At 39.5% G+C, this 26,313-nt stretch overlaps 2 protein-coding genes across 3 annotated transcripts; both read right to left on the bottom strand.

Annotated features, from left to right (window-relative positions):
* Window positions 1-1,792: 1,792 nt before the first annotated feature.
* LOC114244021 (trypsin-2) lies at window positions 1,793-8,798 on the bottom strand. Its single transcript, XM_028175702.2, has 5 exons — window positions 8,722-8,798; window positions 5,411-5,645; window positions 4,467-4,716; window positions 3,693-3,842; window positions 1,793-2,076 (listed from the first exon to the last, which is right to left on the bottom strand). Exons 1-5 carry the CDS (start codon window positions 8,765-8,767, stop codon window positions 1,918-1,920), a joined length of 840 nt encoding a protein of 279 aa, XP_028031503.2. The 5' UTR covers window positions 8,768-8,798; the 3' UTR covers window positions 1,793-1,917.
* Window positions 8,799-11,591: 2,793 nt separating this feature from the next.
* On the bottom strand, window positions 11,592-23,033 carry LOC114244018 (trypsin-1). Of its 2 annotated transcripts, none has more exons than XM_028175697.2 (5): window positions 18,580-18,882; window positions 17,994-18,201; window positions 16,242-16,491; window positions 12,906-13,055; window positions 11,592-11,848 (listed from the first exon to the last, which is right to left on the bottom strand). In XM_028175697.2, exons 1-5 carry the CDS (start codon window positions 18,638-18,640, stop codon window positions 11,696-11,698), a joined length of 822 nt encoding a protein of 273 aa, XP_028031498.2. In that variant the 5' UTR covers window positions 18,641-18,882; the 3' UTR covers window positions 11,592-11,695. The 2 variants fall into 2 exon arrangements, with proteins under 2 accessions (XP_028031498.2, XP_028031499.2); XM_028175698.2 differs by lacking the exon at window positions 18,580-18,882 and adding an exon at window positions 22,833-23,033 and having other exon boundaries at window positions 11,593-11,848.
* Window positions 23,034-26,313: the final 3,280 nt, after the last annotated feature.

The following is a 26,313-nucleotide window of genomic DNA, read 5'->3' as shown; positions in this document are numbered from 1 at the left end:
GCGTAAATGTTGGTACGTTTTATTTTTTTAGTAACTAATCAAGAAATTCCAAGAAAAATAATTTATCAGTTCCGCTGTTTAAATAAAGTAATAATCATTCTAATGTTAGCTTTCTATTATTATAATTTTCCCTGAATTTGCCAAGGAGCATAGATCAAAGGCTTATTTACATTAAAGAACATTAAATTTCCCTTGGGTCGGTCCTCATTTATTCATATACTGCGTAAATACATTTTCAAGATATTTTTGGATAAATGACATCGTGACATTACGTAGTGTCTGTAGCTTCCTAGCGATTTACCTTTTTTTTTTTTAACGCTGGGGAATCCATTTACGAAGGGTCGAGGGGGGTAACGGACCGGGTTATATCGGACTCCGGCGCCTCCTGAGAGGAAGAAGGGGAGAAGAGAAGGGCCGAGGTCCTTCACCTCCCCCAATTTCTCACAGGAGACTACGCCTTGAAAAAGGCGCGCGAAGCACTTGCCCCGCAGAACGACTACCGACTAAACCCCATCGAGCTCCACCACACCGACTACACGAAACTTACGGTACCGCGGTGCGCGCCGAAAGTCTCGCCTTAGGCGGTACCCGTACTAATGTTAAGACGGGATTTCATCCCCGGGAAAATCCCGTAGAACCTCGTCTCCGGCGACACACCGTGAGCGGCGCACAAGAGCCACATTGCACCGCTTCACCACCGGACCAACAGTCGAGTGCCGGGCGCCCCCGCACCCGGCACTCGATGGTCCTTACGAGGGCTGAGCGGCGGCCTCTCGCACGCGCCGTCCACCCCGCCTTCTACGCTGAGGAGCCGAAGAGGGATCCCATTCCCTTTCGCGCTCCTCAGCCTCACGAAGCGCCATGACCAAGTCACAGAACCCAGCCATGGCCTCCCACGAACTCCGGTCCTCTACCATACGGGCGACGATAGCCCTCAAAGAGAGGTCCTGCCCCAACACCGCGACGAGGTTTCGCCGCGGGTGCTCCCACCGTGGGCACGCTTCTAGCGCGTGCTGAGCGTCATCGTTCGGGTGCCCGCACTGGTGGCAGCCCGGATGTGGCTCCCTTCCGCAGACTCTCCACAGATACCTCCCGAAGCATCCATGCCCCGAAAAGACCTTGGCGAGGCGAAAGGAGAGCTCACCGTGTCGCCGGTCCGACCATCCCTCCAGCACAGGCACCAGTGCCTCGAGCGTGCGCTGACGAGTGGCCGAAGTTCGGCCGAGCTCCTCCAGCAAGCGCTCTCTCCATTTGGCATACGCCAGACCACGCGCAGTACGCCTCCATCGATCGACAACCGACGGGCCGGGTGTCTGTTCCCGAGTCGAGGACTGTGTTCTCTGTCGGTATGTCACGGCCAAGATTTCGGCCTCGAGGTCCCACGGTAAGGATCCAGCGAGGACACAGGCCACATCCTGAGAGATGGTACGGTACCCCCTGATGACCCTCACCGCGAGCGCCCGCTGAGCTCTGAGCAGCAGAGCCGCGTTTCGCGCGGTAAGTGCGGGCGACCACACGGGAGCACCGTACAGGGCCATGCTGCGCACCACCCCCAGGTACAGTCGCCGGATACCGGCACTGCATCCACCGGTGTTGGGAAGAAGACGGGTCAGCGCACCCGCCGTCCCTAGCGATTTACCTGCAAATCATATGTAGTGCTATTTACGTGCATTACGAAACAAGAAACCTGATGAAAACTATGTTTTAACTTAGATTTTTCTAAGCTCCTTAGAATCAGTGTGAATGTTTACTTTTAGTTACAAATAGTAAATTAAAAACGACCTTAGGGAATTTGAAAATTAAAAAAGGACACGAGGCCATTGAGCATGAACTAAATTTATGTTATTATTTAAATAAAATTTCGACATCACATAAAATCACTAGACAAAAGTTAAACTAATTGAAAATCTTAATTAATCACTGCAATAAGTCCGTTGTTTCTTTAATAAAATTCCAATTGGCCGGCGAATACGTGGCAGCAAATACACTTGGTGACAAAGGCTGACCGCATCCTCTTCCGAAGGACACTATCCCCATGACCGTCCCATTCTGTACAGCTGCCCCTCCGGAATCACCCTGGAAATGTTTTTGTTTTGTTTTTAAAGTAGCAGATAAAAGGAACATACGGCATTATAGTGGCAATGGTTTCTTTCTTTTTTCTTTTTTTTTCCTTGTAGGTTTTTTTTTATTGCTTAGATGGATGGACGAGCTCACAGCTCACCTGGTGTTAAATGGTTACTGGAGCCCATAGACATCTACAACGTAAATGCACCACCCACCTCGAGATATAAGTTCTAAGATCTCAATATAGTTACAACGGCTACCCCACCCATCGAACCGAAACGCATTACTGCTTCACGGCGGAAATAGACGATGAGCACACGGCCCACCTGATGGTGAGTGGTTACCGTCGCCCATGGACTTCAGCAATGCCAGGGGCAGAGCCAAGCCGCTGCCTACCTCTTAATACTGTACGATATTAACATTGTTTTAAAAAAATATCTGATATTTGATTTTTGCCAATTAAGACTTCGTGTAAGCTATGCCCCAGAGGCGACGCGTCGTCTGAGCGCCGCCAAACTGATCTAACAATCAACTGTATACAAATCGAATTTGTCTACACTAACAAAACAAAACTCATCAAAGATCACTATAGAATATATATTTAGTATCAATACATAAAATACTTTTTTGGACAAACATGTGGCGTGAGAATGAAGCATATACTTATTAATGGTACGTAAATAATATTATATTTACATTTAATAACCAATTTTTCTAATGAAATACGCACATAACAAATATTCATGATTGACTTCCGCGGAGAAGGAATGGTGTAATAAAAATCAAACCCGCAAAATTATAATTTGTATAATATAATTACAGTTGGTAGGACCTCTTGTGGGTCCGCAAGGGTATGCACCGCCACCCTGCCTATTTCAGCCGTGAAGCAGCAATGCGTTTCGGTTTGAAGAGCGGGGCAGCTTTTGTACTGTTAAAACTGAAACCTTACAACTCATGTCTGAAGGTGGGTGGCGGCATACGTTGTAGATGACCATGGGCTCTGGTAACCACTTAACACCAGGTGGACTGTGAGCTCGTCCACCCATCAACACAATAAAAAAAAGACATGAGGTTTAAGTCTCAATTAAATACTATGACGGCTAGCACACCTGTCAAACCAATTCCTACTTACCCGTGCGGGCCTTTATTACCCTCTACTACCACTAAACGAACGGCCCTCTTTCAAGGTACAAAGTAATTTTCCGTAATAAGCTACTGGAGCAGCATGTGATATCAGCTCTTTATCAGACTTCAAAATCTTTTGACTTTTTTTATTGATTTTTTTTATGCTTAGATGGATTGACGAGCTCACAGCGCACGTGGTGTTAAGTGGTTACTGGAGCCCATAGACATCTACAACGTAAATGCGCCACCCACCTTGAGATATAAGTTCTAAGGTCTCAGTATAGTTACAACGGCTGCCCCACCCTTCAATCCGAAACACATTACTGCTTCACGGCAGAAATAGGCAGGATGGTGGTACCTACCCGCGCGGACTCACAAGAGGTCCTAACACCAGTAACTTCGAAATCTTTAGACTCGGTTGCCTTAAACAAAGTTGTTGCTGTCCAAATCAGAACCGCTGTTGAACTGCTTCAAATAATCAGTTTAGTTTAGCAAAAACTTACTTGGCAAGTTCCTTTTCCACCCAAAAAGAAATTTCCCGCACACCACATGTTATCAGTGAGGTACCAATAATAGCTCAGTTTGCATTTTGAGTGCGACACCACGTCCAGAGTCACATTCATCAATCGGTCTGGTATCGTTGGAGCACCTTGCTGGTAACAAAAGTTATTTCAAAGCAAGGAACCACTTTCAAAGATACAATAAAATTAATAGGTCGATTGTCATTTCGAATACTTCATTGTCTACATCCGAGATACACTGTCTACATCCAAGATACACTGTCTACATCGAACATTACCGAATGCATTTCATCCATGAACATTTTATATTTTACAAACTCATCCATGGCACATTTCGCAATCTTCTTTTATCTTTTTATTCCATCTGTATTTAAATTTAATATTCTCATAATACGCAATTCGTACGTATACGCAACGAGGCCGCACTATTCATTCGTTCGTCGTGGTTTTAATCAAATTTTCCTACCCTATTTCATTTTCACATTTATATTTGTTGATTTAAAACGCTAACGGCAAACCCGTTGGGATAGTACCGTTGAAATCGTAATTATGTACATCAAATAGAAAAATAGAAATAAATGTTTTACTATTTTGATGTATATTTGATGTATAGATCTATTATAATTTAAATAATAGCTTCGGTAATAACCCTTAAGATGATCGGCCATCACGATTGCGCCTTGGCGAGCTACATCCATAAAGGGACTGTAATTGGCTTTATCAACTTAAATATTAAATAGAGAAAATTATATTTACCACTGTCCTCCCCCAACCACTGACTACGATTTCAGAATTCGGCTCCAACTTCGCCCCCAGAGCTGGCAGTGCTACCGGCTGCATTGTCTCTCCAAATTCCATGGGTTTCACTGTTTTCATGACAGCAACGTCTTTGTCGAAAGCAGGGTCATCGTATTCTGGATGACTAGCTACTAAAGCTATTGGTATTATGGTGCCATTTTTCCGGAAGGTGCTACCAGCCCGGAGCACCACTGTTGTAGGGTCGACACTGAAAGTACAACACAACATTTTGGCTTAAGTATTCAGGAAAGTCGTTGTTAGAATTGGTGATTAAGAAGGGAAACTAACTACCAGGATAACTTACCGAATGATTCAGATGAAATTTTTGAAAAATTGAAAGAAAATATTGAAAAATTTGAAATTTAACTAAAAAATGAAAATTAAATAATAGTTTAAAAAATAAAAATAAAAAACGCTTTTATAGAAAATCCAACTAAAAAATAGAATTTTTTTTTTAATAAATTTGAATTAAAAATATTGTAAGAAGAAATGATTTTATTGTAAAAAAAAGCGTGGGGTGCACGGTATCAATAGTAAGATATTAATATTTATGATAATATCCTGAAAACTTATTCAAATTTATTAAAATTTAGTTGGATTTTCTATTAAAGCGTATTTTTTTTGCTTTTTTTTAAACTATTATTTTTCTTATTTCTCATTAACATGAGACCTTTATGCCTATTTTTAGACCTTTATACCCTTTAGAAACTAACTGCTTTCTTCACGCTTTAGCCTTTCACATGTTTAACAGCTCGATAAAGATTACAGAAGCAAATAGACCTAATATTACTTTTAGCAATGACTAGTGGGCCGTCTCGAACAAAGTAAACACATTTTTAACAAGATTTAAAACAAGAGTACTCGTAAATATATTAAAATTTCATATGAATAACGTTACTTACTTTTGAGCGCAATGTGCGGCGGTCATAATCCAATCTTGACTTAAGATTATGCCACCACAAAAATACGAGTTGTTGACAATGAATGACACTTGATAAGGATGGTCCTCAATAGTAGTTTCATGTCCACCCACAATCCTACTATCTACAGAATCTACGAGTAATGATTCGTCTTCATCTAATTCCTCGTTCAAAACAAGTCTGGACAAATCGAAGGTTCCGATCTTGACGGCACTGGCTGTAATTTATAATATTATGGTAATATCAATATGTTCATTGTAATATGAGGTCAATTGACCAATCCAAAACTTTAGTGGAGCGCGTTGACAATCATAATGGTATTTCACTCGGCCTGTAGAGGCCGCGATTTAATACCCATTTTTACCCAAGATTGTCTTGTGGCTAATTTGATTTGATAACGCACTGAAATAAAGTTGTTTTTGGATCGGAGGCGCGAGGAGTTACCAGATCTAGCGTGCTCACTGATTTGGTGAACAAAGAAAAGGCTAGGACTTGCAATGACTTTTGTAAATGAATAAATAATCAGAATATTTTTAACAAGCTATCTTTTTACTGGTGGTAGGACCTCGTGTGAGTCCGCGCGGGTCGGTACCACCGCCCTGCCTATTTCTGCCGTGAAGCAGTAATGCGTTTCTGTTTGAAGGGTGGGGCAGCCGTTCTAACTATACTGAGACCTTAGAACTTATATCTCAAGGTGGGTGGCCCATTTACGTCGAAGATGTCTATGGACTCCAGTAACCACTTAACACCAAGTGGGCTTTCAGCTCGTCCACTCATCTAAGCAAAAAAAACAACATAATAAACATCTGACTGATATTTATGCGATTTTCTTCTAACTACCACGTTGCTAAGATTACATACACACACATGAGCGCCCACTCACATTACACACATGTGATAGCTCTTTAAGAAATACTTCATGTTTTTTTTTTTTATTGCCTTTGTAGGCAGACGAGCATACGGCCCACCTGATGGTAAGTGGTCACCGTCGCTCATGGACGTCAGCAATGCCAGGGGCAGAGCCAAGCCGCTGCCTACCATAATTTTTAATTTATGTCGTCACTTTACTATCGGGATTATCTTTCGACTATACCTAGTATTTGGAATTTAGCGCGGTAATATACAAAACAGCTCTTAACTGTAGTATTTTCTTTGATTGCCATAATTAAAACTAAGTAGTTAAAACGTTAACAGTAAAAGTTTATTGTTTCATTTCGCGTTTATTATTGTCATTACTGTCAGAACTGACGTCTGACTCGGTAGTACAGTAGTCAGCGGACCTGACAGGACCCGAGGGACGTGGGTTCGATTCCCATATCGGGCAAACCGGTTTTTTTGCTCATTGTTTAGGTGCTCATTATCTATGTATATATTTAAACACATATAAATATGTTTATCAGTCTCTGTTACACAGAAAAAACCTAAATTGGGGCCCCATGCGTGTTTTGTTCCTAGTTAGTTATTTAGTAATTAGGTATTATTTAATATTTTATATCCGAATTTTCTAATACTTTATCTTAGTCACGCTGTCGCTTTATTTGTACAATAGCTCTTAACTAATACAATTATAGTGTTCCAATTTTAAGGTACTAATTTGTGGCTAAAGAGATATTTTTCAAGCAAATTTTTTTATCAGTGGATCGACTGTCGATATACTGCGGTTAGAAATTTATTTACATGAAAATATATCAATTGAAAATATCTTTGACGCCGTTCAAGTTTTTTTTTTTATTGCCCTAGCAAGCAGACGAGCATACGGCCCACCTGATGGTAAGTGGCTACCGTCGCTCATGGACGTCAGCAATGCCAGGGGCAGAGCCAAGCCGCTACCTACCTTACAAGTTTCTCCTATTCTTTGATATCTACCGCAATATATACATCAAAATTTCATTTGCACTACTGCACATTGTTTTTTTCTTTTTTTATTGCTTAGATGGGTGGACGAGCTCACAGCCCACCTGGTGTTAAGTGGTTACTGGAGCCCATAGACATCTACAACGTAAATGCGCCACACATCTTGAGATATAAGTTCTAAGGTCGCACGTATAGTTACAACTAGGCTTGTTCTTGCTCGGACACTGAACGGAGCGATCCGTACTAGGACAATTTGTCAGATGTCCTAATTCAGTCTTTTAGTACATTTAGTACAGTTTAGTACACTGAACGAATAAGAATCATATTTTTATTTTCGTCATACTTCGCAGGCTTAGAACTGTCATTCTATTCAATATTTTAGTACATTTAGTACAGTTTAGTACACTGAACGAATAGTGAATTATATTTTGATTTTCCTTCATAGTTCATACTTTGCAGGTTTAGGACTGTCATTCTAATCTATACCCGTTTATTTTTTTCATTAAGTTATTTAGACATTAAAATATCTGTGATTTTTTTTTCTTAATGCATTATATAAGATATCGAAATTTTATAGATATTTGTCGGGTTATTTTAGAATCAGAATGGCGTATTTAAAAATCAAAATAATTACAATCATTTAATTTTCAGATAGATCATGCTTTTTTTATTTTTATTTTTTATATTTATATAAAATTTTGTAATATGATAGTTTTTAAGACTTATTTTTTTTAAATCTAATAATCGTTTCTGTTCTATAAATAGTTTTTTTTTTTTTTAAATGTTTGTTTGTACTAAAATATTACGTAGGTAGTGTACTAGATTAATGTTTAACATTTTAGTTCATTTCATTCCGGTGTCAAATTTACTGATGAAAATATACTCTAAACTAATGTAAATAAAGTTAATTATGATTTAATTTTACTAGCTTGGAAATCGAGTCCTAAAAACATATTTGAAAAAAAATTGTTAAAAAATAAAGACAATTTCGCAAAATGTTTATACAAAATTAAAAATTAACATAATCAGTAAATATATAAACATAAAGTTCAGAATTGCTTGATGAATCAGAATTATCAGAGATCAAATTTGGCAAATGAATATTATCATGCGTCTCACTCTTTCATGCACCGATACCATACCATATCGTTGCCGCTCATTCGGTCAAAATCAGTCGCGCTCGCGTTCCGTGTTTCACGTACGACAGAGTACTAAATGAACGATGTCTTAAAAAGGAAAAGGAATAGTTCGTTCCGTTCAGTGTCGGGAATTAATTCCTTTTAGTACATGTACTACACAAGCCTAGTTACAACGGCTGCCCCACCCTTCAAACCGAAACGCATTACTGCTTCACGGCAGACATAGGCAGGGCGGTGGTATATACCCGTGCGGACTCACAATTGCTATGCCTATTTTAAAAAAATATGTATAAAACTTACCACTAGTCATAACTAGTAACACTATGATAATATTCAATGTAATCATGTTTCTTAGCGCGTTTGACAGAGACGTAACGTTTCACAGGCCTATATATTGACAATTGTCATTGAATTTTAGCACCCATATAACGTTGGCATGCTCATTTGCAGAATAACTAGAGATAAGAAGAAATTATGTAAATTATTGCCATTCGTTCTTGTCACCGATGTGATTACAAGTCTCCTTTATTCCTCAATGTCATACCGCAAAGGATACATTTCTGCAAACGCCGCTAAAGTCTCCTGTGACCAATTATCCTTTAGGTATTGCATAGAAGCTTATGGATTTTTATTATATACGTGATTACTGACGGCAGCAGGGCTGGTGAGACCACTTTCTTTAGTTCTGCCACATTAGTTAGTGGAACAACGTTAAAGATGTCTATGGGCTCCCGTAACCACTTAACACCAGGTGGGCTGTGAGCTCGTAAAACCATTTATGCAATAAATAAAAAATACAACTTAATCGGGACTCGGACCTCATGTCGCAAAATGGCTATTAATGTTTTGGAGTTTATGGGCTCCGAAAACCAGTTAACACCAAGTGGACTGTTAATTCTGTTATGTTGAGTTTGTCGGCCAACCTATGAAGATCTCTATATTCTCATCAAGTGCTGCGCCTATTCTACGGCAGAACGTTCCACGAAGAATGGGTTTTCATAGTAAAAATTACAGCTGCAAAATTAGCATCTACATCTGTGTTTGATTAGTATCAATAGAATATGCTTTAATTTGAGTCTGCGTGTGTAAGAACAACCAATTATAATAATAGTATTATAATACTGTTTTTTAATAATAGTATAATTTTTTTCAAATATGTTTTTAGGACTCGATTTCCAAGCTAGTAAAATTAAATCATAATTAACTTTATTTACATTAGTTTAGAGTATATTATAATAGTATTATAATACTATTATTCTGTACAATCAAAAATATTAGAATGTTCCTCTGTTAAGCCATTCATAATTAAAACAGAAAATTGTTTTTACGATATCACGAAAACGATAGCTGGTAACTCGATTGCCCTTTTAACGAATAATTAAAAAAAAAGCACATATGTCTTTTTAAATCATTTCAAAGAAAATAACGGGCACTTTTAACAAATGTTAACAGCTTTTTATCAAAGCTCAACTTTTCTAGACAGCAATAAAGCAGCCTAATTACAAATAAAATTTCACATTAAATTATGTTTGCACTTTAGCTAATGTATCGTGTACTTTAACACGGATTTATATAAATTATTTTCAAGTTTAGAAATATGTTTAATAGTTTCAAAATTCGTTTCATTCAAACACAAGCTCTGTTGAAGACTAAAACTAAATTTATAAACCGAAATATATGACATAGTAACTTTGAAACACATGTGTATTCATTAATACAAAGTTGATTGTCTCTCTAGGTATTTTTTTTTTTTTTATTGCTTAGATGGATGGACGAGCTCACAGCCCACCTGGTGTTAAGTGGTTACTGGAGCCCATAGACATCTACAACGTAAATTCGCCACCCACCTCGAGATATAAGTTCTAAGGTCTCAGTATAGTTACAACGGCTACCCCACCCTTCGAACCGAAACGCATTACTGCTTCACGGCGGAAATAGGCGGGGTGGTGGTACCTACCCGTGTGGACTCCCAAGAGGTGTCCTACCACCAGAGAAATATAGCACCTTATAATATAGCACCTGGGTGCTAAGCGGTTACCGGAGCCCATAGACATCTATCACGTAAATGACGCCACCCACCTTGAGATATAAGTTCTAAGGTCTCAGTAGACAACGGCTGCCCCACCCTTCAAACTGAAACGAATAACTGCCTTGCAGCTGAAATAGGCAGGATGGTGGTACCTACCCGTGCCAACTCACAAGAAGTTCTACCACCAGTAAGACCTATTTCAAATGAATCGCAAAGAATTTTCCATGAAAATTTAAAATCGCCAGTTTTTCTTTTTTCGTTTTCTTCCAGACCTTTGCCCCCTGCATGGTTCACCTTTTCTTTCTTTAGGCTATTCAGAGCATTGCAGCTAAGATACAGAATTTCCCACTACTCTCTCCCATTTTTCCTCCCTGTTCGCTGGTCTAAGAGGCTATTCCAGCTGTGCCCGGACAGGTTAGTGAGCTCACGGGCTCAACCTGAGCTTGCTGCAGCTTGCAGCTGAGCAGCCTGAATTTGTTAGCACTAGCCCTAGCAAGAGCAATGCTTCGTAAAACTTACCACCAGTCATGACGAAACGTATGCATGTTTTGCCTCTCTCCTAAGGATATCTTTTATCTATCATACAGCCTTCGGTATAAACCGCAGCCGTTATACACTTAACATTGCGACTTCCACCTCAGGTATTAAGGTAGCCGCATTCACATCGTGATATAAGCGGTCTCCGGGAATCACTTAACACCAGATGGGCCGTTAGCTGATTGGAATGAAATCATCGTTCATGGAATTAAAAATGTAAAAAAGTATATTAATTTCCCGCAACTATAATACAAGAAAAAAATTATAGCTTGGTGCTATTTGAATGTGGTTCGTCTACTTTACGAACTTTTAAAAAAAAAAAAAACTTTGAATAAAATATATTGACATTTTGTAAATTAGGCTTTGAATAAAATATACTACATCATTAAAAATAATTTTAATAATAAACACGTTCAATTCGATGTACTTAACGATACAACTCTTACATTGCGTATTTTGTATATCCTACTCTAATATTATTGAAACCCCTGCACAAACAAAAAAATACTACGACAAAAAAAACCTATTTATAGCTCAAAGGCTGAGTGAATCGTCAGCAAAACAAACAAAAAAACATTGGATTTATTTTAAACAAAGGTTTAAGGTTAAAGATATGACGGCTTTCCGTCAATTAAACTAAGATATCTAAAATACTAGAAACACTACATTAAAGAACAGTGTGCAAAAATTTTATAAATTTAACCACTATTAAAGATCTGTGTGTTCTTTAATGAAGTTCCTGATGGGAGGTGCGGCAATATTGGCGAACACACTTGGAGCGAAAGACTGGCCACAACCACGTCCAAAAGACACGATGCCAACTGCCATACCGTCTTGAATTGCTGATCCTCCAGAATCGCCCTGGAAAGAGATGACAAGGATTTTGTGATAAACTCTTCTAACGAAGTAAGGTCTTGACATACTAGACTTTCCATCTAAGACTCAAAGGCAAACTAATCGTTATTACGACACTCAAGGAGTACAGTCAAGTCAAGAAAGAAGTACGTCAAATCAAGTCAGTCAACATTGCTGAGAAATCTCTTAATCTATACTAATATATAAATCTACAGTAGTTTTTACGGATGTTCCGTTATAACTACTGAACCATGCATCCGATTGACTTGAAACTTGGTATCCATGTATAAAACTTAATGGATAGGCTAATATTCAAATGAGTGTTGGACTCCCTAATAATAATGACAATAAATAATAATGTTAATTTTAAATTCCCAGCGAAGCGGGCGAGTACGGCTAGTATAATACTATATTAACATTTTGTAAAGAAATTTCACAGTGCTCAATAAAGAAAATGAAAGTGAGATCAATCGGTGATATTGATGATATTTAGGAGCAGCCGTGACCGCTTACAATGAAGACACGTCTGCGTATGAAGCTAATGAAAGAAGGCAGGTTTATTTTGAATACTATAGTGCGTTGAGAAAAGGTGGTACGTGTAAAAAACAATACAATAAATAATTGGATGTGTGTGACGGTGCAACATGTTTTCTCCTTCCATACTCTTCTATCATATACCATTTCTTCGCTCACTCCCCTCTTACCCATATCGTCTTTCACGCAATTCATCCATTTCTTCTTAAGTCTACCTCTTCCTCTATATCCTTCCACATTCATAGTTAACATTCTCTTACCAACCTCATTTTCATTTCGTCTCATCACATGTCCATACCATCCCAAACGCGCACTTCTCAGCTTCTGTGTCACAGGTGCCACTTTCAGACTTCCTCTAACATATTAATTCCGTATTCTATCCATTCTCGTTACTCCACACATCCATCGCCACATTCGCATCTCTGCTGCATGCAATCGCAAAATCTAATATAATTAATTATTTACGAAAATTCTAAACTAAAATGAATAAGAAAAGAAATAAAGAAGAAATGAAGAAGAGTAAACGGACCTGGCAAGTTCCCTGACCACCCAAGAAGAAGTTCCCGCCGCACCACATGTTCCTCGTGAGGACTGAAAAGTACGACAGGAAACACTCCGGATACGACACGACTGGTATACGCACGTCCATCAGTCTTTCGGGAATCGAAGCGGCTCCTTGCTGGAATGCAACAAAAACATTTTTAAACTACATGTAGATAACGAAAAAAACAAAAAAAGACGTGTGGCACTCGGAGACTGCCACGGTAAAGCTATTGCATAGCATTTTTTATCATATCAACTTATGCAATTATAAAGCTTTCAATAAATCTGCTACATTGTGATTATTCCATTTTGACCGCGCACTCACTAGAGGGCGCTACATGGGATAGAGACACGCCTTTGGATGCTAGTTCTAACTCTCATTCGCCCAGAATCAACGGTTTAGCTAGTTTATTTTTAATGCCACTCAAATCACTGAATGAGTAGTAGGAGTAGTAATAAAATTCTTCGACTAAGCGATAGAAAATGGCACGCCCAACGCATTGTAATGTGATAGAATTTTCTATTTTACAATTCTGTTTGTCGCCGATAGATGGCGCTTGACGCAAAAGCTGAATCGCGCTATTTTACCCACGAAATTATATCACATATTTTGATAGTACATAAATCGGAGTTTAGACTTCTTATTTTAAACACTACACAAGCGCAACATGTGAATGTATTGAACGCGAGCTACATACTACTACATAGTACGTGTAGTGAGGGGTGGAAGGTTTTTTTCGTTACGGAATTTCACGATTCCGCTCTCAAGCCGCGCTCAAGATCCGCGATACAATCTATGCATAAGCTTTAAAAAAACCGAAACAGAAACCTATAGGTACGTCGTCAAATCAGCTTTTAGTATTGATTTGTTAACCAAATATTATCATTAGTAGTCAAGAGTATGTAAAGTAGAAAACATTTGCCTATCCTATCGTTTGAATGCTGAGGAAGACTAGAAATTTACATACCTACTGCTGTTTAACTATAAAGCCTACATGAATACAAATTCGCAATTTAAATATCCTAAATATCTTATTCAATGACAGGCAAGCGCGAAGAGCTTAGTACAATCTGTGTCTACATATTTAAAGCAATAAGTAGAGCTAGTTAAAGTATATAATAGTACAGGTATTCTTCAGTGAAAATATCACATCACCGAATCTGCGCTAAATCGAATTGGGGCCACTAAAATACAATTTATTGGCAATTCAATATCATCAATTGTTTTAAAATGTAGGATTGTTGTGAGCGTTTTCGAATACTCATGTCGCAGAATTACGTACACGCGTTATGGAGTATTGTGTTAATCGTAGTTATAATATATAAAAATATAATGATATTTTATTATCCATATATAAAATTATGAACGCAAAAGTTGATTTGTTAAGTTTTCACGTCTAAGCTGTGCAACGGATTATCATGAATTTTTGAGGGCGGGGTATGTGGGTTATGTGTGTGTTGAACCTCACTAAAAACTCCTGCCGCTCACAACCGGCGCCCTACCCCGGACCGGGCCGGAACCTAGTCGGGGCTATTGAAACGGCGAGACAGGGTTTACGCAGAGCATATTACATCCATCCCGCCGTCCCTCAGACGCCAGACCGGCGGCTGCCAGCGACACGACCGCCGGTTCCCTCGGTTGACGGGCCAAAAGCCCTCGTTGGTTGGAGGCCCGGTGGCACCTCGTCGTAGGCTCAGCTCCTATCCAGTGCAAGTACTTCCCGAAGCATCCGTGCCCAGTCAGCACATGCACCAAATGGAAGATGAGGCCACGATTCACCCAATCATCAAAGACCGGGTAAACCGCCTCGACAGTCCGTAGACCCCACGTGGGGTTGGCCAACGGGCTCGACCACAATTCGAGCACGGACCGCCGAGAATGGGCCTTCCGCGCCCGCAACTCACTATTAGGGAGACGCGCCACTCCCAAAGCGAAGTAGATGATCGTCTTGGAAAACAACTAAGCCTCTGACATAAATAAATTGTAATATCATGACGGGAACAGAAAAAAGGGAATTGTAGTAACTCGGAAAAAAATTGTGCATTAAGAAGTCCTATCATTAAAATGTGCAAAGGTAAAATACGGTTTACCCATGATGCTCAGAACACGTATGCATTAAGACCTAATGGAATTACATACAACACTACTCAAAAGCAATGTCCTAAAATAAACCCTGCTCTGAGTCAAAATTAATAGACAAAATCAAACTAAACGCGAACAAAGCCGCATGCCAAAGCTGGTATTATTAGATTTATTATATACTAGGCGGCTCGTAAATTCTAGCTTTTACGACTTCATATACAGTCAACCACTTTTAATGTTAGATAATAATCGGAGAACAACTAAGATACTTATAGGTCGAAGTTTTTATATTTTATAACACTTGATATCTGTACGAACTTATAATCCACTTGATAATAAGTGGTTACAGGAGCCTACATACATCCTACAAACATACTCACAACGTGAGTATCACTACCCACTTTAAGACACGACGTCCAAGTATTTAATGTATTGTACCTAGTCAGGTCATAAATTCTGTCACATGTTTAATGTAAAATAATTGAAACAAGTTTATTCATTATGTAACCATTCATCCATCAACCAGTCATCTACACTAGAGTCTTCATTGTATCGTTTGATGGTACAATAAACGAATCTTTTGGTTATATTCAAATTTTTCAGTATGTTAAAAATTTGAATTGGCGCGTAACCGCAACGATGCAACGCAATAACTGCAAAACGGTCTTCTTTAAGCGTCCACTCCATATTTAAAAATGAGTAAAATTCTAAAAGTATACATTTTTATTTTCATGAACAATTCGAAATTCGAATTCAATAAACTTTTTTGTGGCCAGCATTCTAAAAGAAAAGTTTTTACTGTGTGACAATACTTATGACCTGACTAGTTATAAAGGGCTACCGACCGTTTTTTTTATTGCTTAGATGTGTGGACAAGCTCACAGCTCACCTGGTGTTAAGTGGTTACTGGAGCCCATAGACATCTACAACGGTTCGCAGGTACTGTTCGGTTTCTACAAACACAAGCCTATACATGTATATAGGTTTAAAAGGAGATTCCGTACCCGGTTTGTGACTTATGGTAGCCAGCGGCTTGGCTCTGCCCCTGGCATTACTGACATCCATGAGCGACGGTAACCACTTACCACCAGGTGGGCCGCATGATCGTCTGCCTACACAATCAATAAAAAAACCACTCATAACTTTAAAGACAATAAATAAAATTTGGCATACTGGAATGTAATTGAAACTTTCGCGGCATCAAAATAACTTTCCACTGGTAAACAGGGTTGAAATTACCTCAGTACGTCCCCAGCCGCTGACCGATACCTCCGTTCCACCTCTCATTGCTCTATCCATTGAAGGTAGTCCTATAGGTTGCATTGTGTCACTAAATTGTATAGGTTCTTTGGTCTTCATAACAGCGACATCCTTGTCGAACGCAGGGTTGTCATACTCTGGATGCGCTATCACTTTTTCAATGGGAATGATAGTACCATTCTTCCGCCATGAACTTCCACCTCTTAAGACCACTGTCGAGGGGTCGACGCTGAAAAATATGAACATACAGAAGTTTAATAATTGTTAAGCTATTGCATAGCTTTTATCGCGGACTTTGAGCGCGGCGACCGAATCAAGAAATTCCGTAACGAAAATTAAACCTAACACCCCCACTGCGCCTGCCATGTAGCTCGCGTTCAACGCATTCACACGTTGCGCTTGTCTAGTGTTTGTGCATAAGCGGGTGGCGTGACGTTGCACTGCATGCGCATCATGAAGAGTCTGTCCATCTCTCTCTCGCGCGGTCTAGCTTATGAGTGTGAAGGGGACACTTAATGTTTTGCTTTTGTTAATGTTTATAAATATAGCGTAGTCTTATTTTATTATTCTTTTAATATTAAATTATTATTGTCTAATTATAATTGCATAAGTTGATAAAAAATCCTATCAAATAGCTTTACCGCGGCAGTCCCCGAGTGCCATTAGTTTTTTTTTTTGTATACAGAGAAGAAGACAGAGCGAAGTGGAGGAGTAAAGTAAGGAAAGCTGACCCCACCACCGTGTGGGTTAGATAATAACATAATTAATAGTTGGAAAGAGAGAGAGTTTTTGCTTGTAAAGATCAACATGTCCCATTACGATTCAGACATGGATAGTTAATGAACTGAACATGAAACACATTCTAAGACAGACATACCCACGCTTTTTTAAGTTTTTATTTAAGACTAGTTTGCAACCTTATATTCTAAGCCGTAAAGTAAGAAATAAAATATAAAATGTAGCTTCCACTGATCTGCAAAAATAAATCTGATCTAATCTGTTATAACTTAATGTAAAGTGATTTTTTTTTGCCCTTATAGGCAGACTAGCATACGGCCCACCTGATGGTGAGTGGTTACCGTCGCCCATGGACTTCAGCAATGCCAGGGTCAGAGCCAAGCCGCTGCCTATCAATTGAGTTATACTTTCTAATCCTGCGCTGAATTTAAATGTGTATAAATTATTATAATGTAATTAATATAGCCCCGATTTAATTAATATAACACCCTTATAGGACGGTACTCTTATAACGCATTTTCATATTACGCGATTTCAGGCCCCCGTATAGCGCGGATATTCTTCCACATACCGCAGGGTATTCACACGTTGTATTATTTCTGTACTGTGAAATTTATGATTTTTACAGTTCATAATTAATTTCGAGTACCTTTGCACATTGTGTCAGTTGTGTTGTTATAAAATTAAATTAAATTAATTTATTAAATTTGTGTTCCTAGTTTTTTATGTGAAAAAACATTGGTTATCTTGTATTACATTTGTACTAACGCGCTATATGGGGTCACACAAGCGCGTTATGCGACAATACTCTTACAACGCGTTTCGTATAACGCGAAACCAATCTACCGCGTTATATAGGGGATTACTGTATATAGTGTATACACGTCCTAGGATGCTTTAGATTTAATATTAGAGGTAGATAGTGCAGCAATTCCAGGACCTTTTTTTTCTAAGTAGAACTACTGCCGGTTTTGTTAAGAATAAGGATCTTACTTCTGAGAGCAATGGGCTGCAGTCAATATCCAGTTCTCGCTGATGATCGAGCCGCCGCAAAAATACGTATTGTTCACCACAAACGATACTTGATGGGGGTAATCATGGATGAAGGCCTCCTGTCCCCCCACGATTCTATCATCGTTTACCATGGGCTCCTTGAGGAACTCTTCCAAAGTTGGGAAATTGGAGAAATCTAGACCGTACGCTGCAAGAATTAACGTTTTATTTAATTAAAATAATTTAAGGTACCGAGGAAAATATTGCTTTAACTTCGAGTGAACATGTAATGCTACTATTTAGTAATAGTATTGTAACTAGTAATAATAAAATCAAACAAAACCCAATACTAATCATACACGGTTAGTAATACAATTAATTATCGAATACTACTAATCATACAGTTTTAAAAAAACAATTTCCTTAATGGTTTTTTTAGAAAAGAACTACAGATTTTTTTTTAAAAAAATTTTCAAACAAATCTGAACTTAACAGCTTCGAAACATTATTTATAGCACTTCCAACTGAAATTCTCTTTATCTTGCAAATTCTATCTAAAACAGTATCTAAAAAATACCAAACTCACCAAGTTGTGAATATAGTAGAGTTAATCCAAAGAAAGTCACGAAATGCTCAGAAGACTCCATTTTAATTGACACCACCGAAACTCAATACGCATCAATAGAGAAACTCACACATATATACTTAGAGCTATCGGATATATTCTAAACACCCACATGCGGCTAATTGAAATGCTTTGTTATAAACGATACAGAACTAACTGGCGCTGGTGGGAATATTCTGGTATACTACTCGCAAGCAAAGATTTATTTGAAAATAAAAATACTTAATATTTTTTTAGAATAAGACTTCTTTCTATGTTAAGCTCTGGATCATGCGCAGTGCACAACTGAGTGAATCCTTTTGGAAGCGAAACATGTATTCAGTCGAATCCTGAGTCGATTGATTTGCAACGTTTTAATTTTAATTTTGGTACCCTGATTTTTATGTCGATCAAGAAAATATACAATAGACTTGAACTTACCATAGGTCTCTGACAATGATTTTAATTTGTATTTATTGAACACGATAAATTGTCAGAATACTCTGAGCTGCACCAGTAAAGATATTTTAAGAAGGACCTAAAATACAACGTCCTCCATTACATTAACGATTCCTTGTATTCTAAAACACGAATAAGACCTTTCATCTCAAAGAGTCCCTAATATTCATTTTATGATAGGTATTAAGTCTAATATACACTTAACAATAGGTAGACTATAAACTCGTCTATTCATCTTACACAAAACACTAGTGAAATAAATCCCATAATAAACTCGCTTGTTTTCCTCAAAGACATTCGTAACAAGTCAATCACGACTTTCTCTTCACTACTGATGAATCACGCCAAACTGATTGATATGTGTGACGTTGAGCGTTTTCTGTTTGTAACTTAGCTTTACTTGAATAATAATCAAAATAGAATCCATGTGATGGTGGCACACCTACAACATTTCTTTGCGATTATCGGGGACTATTATGAATTTATTTTTATTTTTAATTGCTTACATGGGTGTACGAGCTCACAGCCCACCTCGTGTAAGTGGTTACTGGAGCCCATAGACATCTACAACGTAAATGCACCACCCACCTTGAGATATAAGTTCTAGGGTCTCAAGCATTACAACAGCTGCCCCACCCTTCAAACCAAAACGCATTACTGCTTCACGGCAGAAATAGACAGGGTGGTGATACCTACCCGCGCGGACCTACCACCGCAAATTTTTTTTAATCTTGAACCATGAAGTTGTACTCTCAATCATTGAAGTACTGACGACAGTTCTACCGTTCAAATCGGAAAACGGAGATTTTTTTGTACTCGAAGTAGGCATGATTTCACAATACAAGCAACCACCAGGAAATAACCAAGGTCCAAGTCCGCCTATTTCTGTCCTGAAGCAGTAATGCGTTTCGGTTTGAAGGGTGGGGCAGCCGTTGTAACTATACTGAGACCTTAGAACTTATATCTCAAGGTGGGTGGTGCATTTACGTTGTAGATGTCTATGGGCTCCAGTAACCACTTACACGAGGTGGGCTGTGAGCTCGTCCACCCATCTAAGCAATAAAAAAAAATGGTTTTCCCTCGGCATTCTTGAACACGAGGTGAACTTAACCAAATTTTACTAATTCGATGCGGTTAAAGTGTATTCCTCGTCCAAGGGACAAAAGGGATATAAGGATATCGTCACATTCTAAGTCTTATTGTCAGGTGACGCAATTTACTTTGAAGTGACCTCGTTTTTTATCTCTATCCACTTTTAACTCTAACCCTGCCTAAAGATCTGTTGGCTTATGTATCCTTCATTTTAATACATCTATATATATAAAAATGAAACCCGTTTTCCGTTGTCACGACATAACATGAAAACGGCTTGACCGATTTGGCTAATTTTGGTCTTGAATTATTTGTGGAAGTCCAGAGAAGGTTTAAAGGGTATAAAAATATGAAAATTCTCGGAATTAAATAAAAATAACAATTTTGTTTTCCCTTTGACGTGTCCCCCGTCGGACGGATTCCTTTTGTTTGTTTTAAGTTTATTCTATATAAAAGTTTAGGTCTTTTATTTATCGATTGAGGCACTACGAAGTCTGCCGGGTCAGCTAGTTTAATAAATAAATGAATACTGATACAAAGTACATGGCAATTCAAACGAAGTAAAACAATGCAAATAACTAAGTTTCTAATATATGCCTCTCAATTCGAAGTACAGGCTGATTTGTAAATTTATTTTCACGTTAGCGAATTGGTTTTTTGTATATCTGTCTGCATTATTTATTTATTTATTCGATCCAAGATCTTTACATTTTCTTTGGATCCATTTTATTTATTCGATTTTTACGGGTCTTTAATAATGGATATTGTTTTTTGAGATGGAGAACATTTTAAGGGCTTAACTAATTTTGCTACGAAAAACAGGCTAATGCTTTATTTTAAAATACAATTTAGAAAACTGTTATGTTACGTCGAGTAACGTAAAAATATAAACACTTAAAGGGGACGTAAGGGACGAAAAAATTATAGCTCTCATTGTGCGCAGACCCTGCCCTACCCAACCTACGACAAATCATTTCCAACCAATGTTTTAAACATGCCGACATACCACCACGTCTACTTTTTGTCTACACGCCAACTTTTACTTATGTACTTAGTGGTCCCCTGGTAGTCGAAATTCGACTATAATTAATTGAAATTATAAGTTTTAGAAATTATAAGTAATTATGATTCCAGGTATTGTCAAAGACTACTACTTACTATATTTCTGTAATTAAGATTTCGCCAAGACAAACATTTCGGCTTTAGACAAACATTGTTAATCTATTTTCAATTTGAGCACAGAAAAAGAAAAAAATGACAATAAACAAATAGTATGCATGCGTGTGTATGTCAAATACATGGTAGTGTGTGTAACGTTTTTATTAAATGATTTAATGTATTTTTTATGCATAATTTGAAAAATTATTAACATTCTGCGCTCCTTCTCTATATTCGCTATAAGTGTGGGAAGTTTCACACACTTAACTGCCTCCGTCCGCGCAATTTTCGTAAAAAGGGGTACAAAGTTTTTGCTTTACGTATTTATATATAGATAATAAAATTTTAAAATAGTTTTATTTATAAAAAAAATTGCGAACATAACCAAATCCAGTAGAACATTTTGAAAAAATTATAATTTGCGTAATTACTGGCTGTAGGACCTCTTGTGAGTCCGCGCGGGGAGGTACCACCACCCCCTCCTGGCTGAGCCTTTGCTCGCCCACCTGTCCTGGTGAAACTGGAAAGGCCTCCGGGCCACCAGTAAATATTCTATCATAAAAAAAAAAAAAAAAAAACCACCACCCTGCCTATTTCTTCCGTAAAGCAGTAATGCGTTTCGGTTTGAAGGGTGGGGCAGCCGTTGTAACTATACTGAGACCTTAGAACTTATATCTCAAGGTGGGTGGCGCATTTACGTTGTAGATGTCTATGGGCTCCAGTAACCACTTAACACCAGGTGGGCTGTGAGCTCGTCCATCCCACAAAGCGATAAAGGCAAGACTCCCGAAATACTGGAAAGAAGCAATCCGACTATTCCAGTGCTCAAATTCAGCTAGCGTGTACCAATTTTCCAAGTACCAATTTCTTCTTCATTACGAAACAGCGAACACGAATCACAGCTCTAACTGCGAAGGCATAGCAACGTATTTTAAGATAAAACCCGCAATATTTATGAATTTTCGTACTTACCAGTAAATTTTCAGGCATATTTTAAGCCCTGCAAAGCTATGTACCACCACCGTTCATTTTTGACACGCAGCAGTTATGCGTTTTAAGGGTCCACGCAGCCGTTACGTAATACAATTGAAACTTCATCCTCATGGCTCAAGGGAGTGATAGCATTCAATAGATGAATATTATTCGCTAACACAAATCTAACCAGCCCAAACTAGAGTGTTTACTTAGGGGTTCCGTTACTCATAATTCAGTTTCATCATAGGACGTGGATAGACATGCATAGATAGATAAGACAGCCTAATTGTCGTTAAGTAGTTAGCGGAGCTTTTAGACGCCGCGACGACAATGTTTGTCCATCTAGAAATAAGTGGTTAAAGTTTATTATATTTGATGGCGGCTGTATCTCTCTTCAAACTGGAAGGCGTACCGCTTCGTGGCAGAAAGTTGGTGACACCCACTGGTGTATGCTCTCTCTCGCAGCGAGAGATTTACCCCAACCCTCACCATAAAGACGGGTCATATGTTGCCTGAATCCAGTAATATGACGAAATTTGTGAGAGGCCTACCCGCGCTACATCTTAGTACGCGTGCACCCCTCGACAACCACAGCTGCCTTCTGTTCTACGAGAAATGTACCCTGCTCACTGCCACTTCAATCTCCCAACGTATGCCTGTTATCTTGATCCTCATGCGAATCTTCTCATTCTTAATTTGATCTCGCAAAAAAACTGTGTACATAGTCCTCTCCATTACTCTTTTCATGCTCAAAATACCAAATACCACTAGTTCGCTCACATGGTACACGGTGGGATTTTGCAATTATTAATTTTAACTGTTTCACCTTCGAAGTTAAGCCAGTGTCTTCAAAACCTGTTTTACATAATTAAATATAATGATTATAATTTGTTTCAAAAAAATAAAACATTTTTCTCACGGAATACGGAAACATCTAGATTTGTATGAGCATTTAAAATATGTTAATCAACCACAAAAAAATTGGAACTACCTCTCAATACGTAATAATATAAAATTTTCATAGTCAAATTTATCACTATCATCAAATCATTTCATAATAAAAAAATCAACATTTATTTATTCTTGATATTATTATTTCCAGTAACGCGGTATCATACATGTGTGCACAGCTTCTCGGCTTTTTTTTTTTTGCTTAGATGGGTGGACGATCTCACAGCCCACTTGGTGTCAAGTGGTTATGGGAGCCCATAGACATCTACAACGTAAACGCGCCAACCACCTTGAGATATAAGTTCTAAGGTCTCAGTATAGTTAGACGGCTGCCCCACTCTTCAAACCGAAACGCATTACTATTTCACGGCAAAAATAGGCGGGGTGGTGGGAACGAAGTCGTCGCGGCCTAACGGATAAGACGTCCGATGCATTCGTGTTGAGCGATGCGCCGGTGTTCGAATCTCAGGCGGGTACCAATTTTTCTAATGAAATACGTACTCAACAAATGTTCACGATTTACTTCCACGGTGAAGGAATAACATCGTGTAATAAAAATGAAACTCGCAAAATTATAATTTGCGTAATTACTGGTGGTAGGACCTCTTGTGAGTCCGCGCGGTCGGGTACCACCACCCTGCCTATTTCTGCCGTGAAGCAGTAATGCGTTTTGGTTTGAAGGGTGGGGCAGCCGTTGTAACTATACTTGAGACCTTAGAACTTATATCTCAAGGTGGGTGACGCATTTACGTCGTAAATGTCTATGGGCTCCAGTAACCACTTAACACCAGGTGGGCTGTGAGCTCGTCCACTCATCTACCCGTGCGCACTCGCAAGAGGTCCTACCACAAGTAATTACGCAAATTATAATTTTCATTCTGTTGCAATTTTTTTGTGGCCACAACAACAGATGATTGTGTAAATTGTAAAAAAATTCAAATAGGATGCCAAATTATTCTGAATCTACTGAAATCTGAATACTATTAAGACCGACAGAGACTAAATCGAATTTCGAACGAGCGTTTCGATTTATTTTACAATTTCAGAAACAAATTGAAACAACAATGAATACCTAAATACTGTAACATTATCATAATTAATTGTCACACGAAAGAAAAGATAATGTTTTTATGTTGATTATGTTTATTTATTAAAACCGAAAAGTATTTTTAATATTACAAAGCATTATGTTAATAAGATCGTGCATTCAGTAAAATTACTAGACTTTTGATCCTTTCCAAAAATAACTTTCTCTCATATCTCTAACACGGCTTTGGAAGCGGCTTCGCGTTAAAATTTGGAAATATATTTCTTCTGTGCGTATGTTTGTCACTGAAGTCCTCCCTATAAAGAAATCCGATTGCAAAACTCGAGAGATGATTACAAATACATTTTCGAATAATTACGATGTACTAATGTTCTTTGCACAGCACGCAATGTAACACAATTTAAAATCACTTAAGTTAACTTTGCGTTACATTGCGGATCTAAATAATATATGTCGGCGCAAATATGACTATTTACCTACCTATTATAAAAATAATAATGATTCAATGTGATAATCGGATAATCTGGTCATCAACTAATCACTCTGTGTTTGTTAAGATGAGAAATTGATCTAAAAACAGTCCTGTCAAAACTTGTAAACACGCTGACGTGTACCAAGCCCTATAAATACGGCCGTGCTGTCTGGCGCTAAACATTCTCGCTCACGACTCGGTCGTGCGCGGACGTGCTTTCCGATCCGTGGCCCGCTTGCGAGCTGCGTCTCTGAACTCACAGTTGTGCTCGACAGTGTAGTGACCGTGAATACATCGTGCGTACAATTCAGTAGTGCGGACGTGCCGATCCGTTGGTCGCTTGCGATCTGCGTATCGAGGTCCATTTTTGTGCGCTAAAGTTTTGTAACCGCGAACCCACCCTTACCAACTGCCTTTTTCAAGGCAAAACCAATCGCTACGTTCAGCTTCCTGTGGCACTCACAGGCTAGCGATTTCCTAACCCTTCCCAAAAACAACAGTCTTTTTCAAGACTAGACCCCCGCTCGCGATTCTGCCTGCTGTAGCACTATACAGCCCGAGCGGGTTCCTTTCCTTTTCCCCGCCGATTGCCGTTTTCACGGCATAGGCATTCCCCCCCCCCTGCTCCTTGCTGTCCTGCAGCACAGGGGGGTTACAAATCCTATCCGGGCCTCGCCTTTCGGCGAGTTCAACAAAAGTCCCGGGGCCGCCCCCCCCGGGCAAGAAGCAAGAAGAAACATGGAAGAAAGTGCAAGTGTTTGTGACAGTGATCTTGTCGGGTTCCTCCGGGATAGGTACCCGACAATTAGGGCCGAATATTTAGCATTTAGGGCCTCTCGTGGCAATCCCTCCCCCCCCCGCGTCCGTCGCCGCGTTTCTCAACCGTGCCTCGGAGGCACGCCGCGCGCCCCCCGCCGCCGCGTCAAGTTCGAGCGCACGTTCCCACGATGCGGCTCACGTAGCGCCTAACGCTACCCCCACCCCCGCGCCCGCGTCGATTACGTCATCGCTCGTATCGTCCGTCGCGACCTCCGTAGTCTCAAGTTCAGGCTCCGATACGGAATCGGAGATGGACTTTGAATCCGCGTCCAGCCCTCAGCCCGGAACCTCGGATGGTTTCCAAACAGTAACACGTGGAAAGAAGCGTACTCGCGCCGTGGAGTCCCGGAACTCCACGACAAAACAGACGAAATCCGCGTCCGCCTCTCGACCGAAAGTAGTAGTTACACCGGAGTCGGACTCCGCGCGCCGCGTAACCCCACCGCCGCGTCCCAAGCCCGCGCCCGCTCCCAAAGTAGCTGCCCCGCCCCCGCTGATACTTCAAGAGAAGACAGCGTGGAATCGCGTGTCCCAGGCCCTTCAGGCAAACAAAATTAACTACACCCATGCGCGTAACGTCGCGCATGGGATTCAGATCAAGGTCGCAACGCCGGGCGACCATAGGGCCCTCTCAGCATACCTCCGAAAGGAGAACATAGGTTTCCACACCTATGCTCTTCAGGAGGACCGCGAGCTCCGCGTAGTAATACGCGGAGTCCCTAAGGAGCTAGAAATAGACTAC

Source organism: Bombyx mandarina, chromosome 13 (genome assembly GCF_030267445.1).
Source record: "Bombyx mandarina strain Sakado chromosome 13, ASM3026744v2".
Classification (NCBI taxonomy): Eukaryota; Metazoa; Arthropoda; class Insecta; order Lepidoptera; family Bombycidae; genus Bombyx; species Bombyx mandarina.
This window is presented reverse-complemented; position numbering and strand designations above follow the sequence as displayed.

Bases quoted from the DNA above. Each gene is read 5' to 3' on its own strand.
- LOC114244021 (XM_028175702.2), bottom strand. From the start codon at position 8,767: ATGATTACATTGAATATTATCATAGTGTTACTAGTTATGACTAGTG. The intron at 5,646-8,721 runs GTAAGTTTTATA...TATAAATTACAG, and splicing joins GTTACTAGTTATGACTAGTG to CCAGTGCCGTCAAGATCGGA. The intron at 3,843-4,466 runs GTAAATATAATT...TTTTGTTACCAG, and splicing joins GTGGTTGGGGGAGGACAGTG to CAAGGTGCTCCAACGATACC.
- LOC114244018 (XM_028175697.2), bottom strand. From the start codon at position 18,640: ATGGAGTCTTCTGAGCATTTCGTGACTTTCTTTGGATTAACTCTACTA. The intron at 18,202-18,579 runs GTGAGTTTGGTA...TAATTCTTGCAG, and splicing joins TCTACTATATTCACAACTTG to CGTACGGTCTAGATTTCTCC. The intron at 13,056-16,241 runs GTAATTTCAACC...GTTGCATTCCAG, and splicing joins GCGGCTGGGGACGTACTGAG to CAAGGAGCCGCTTCGATTCC.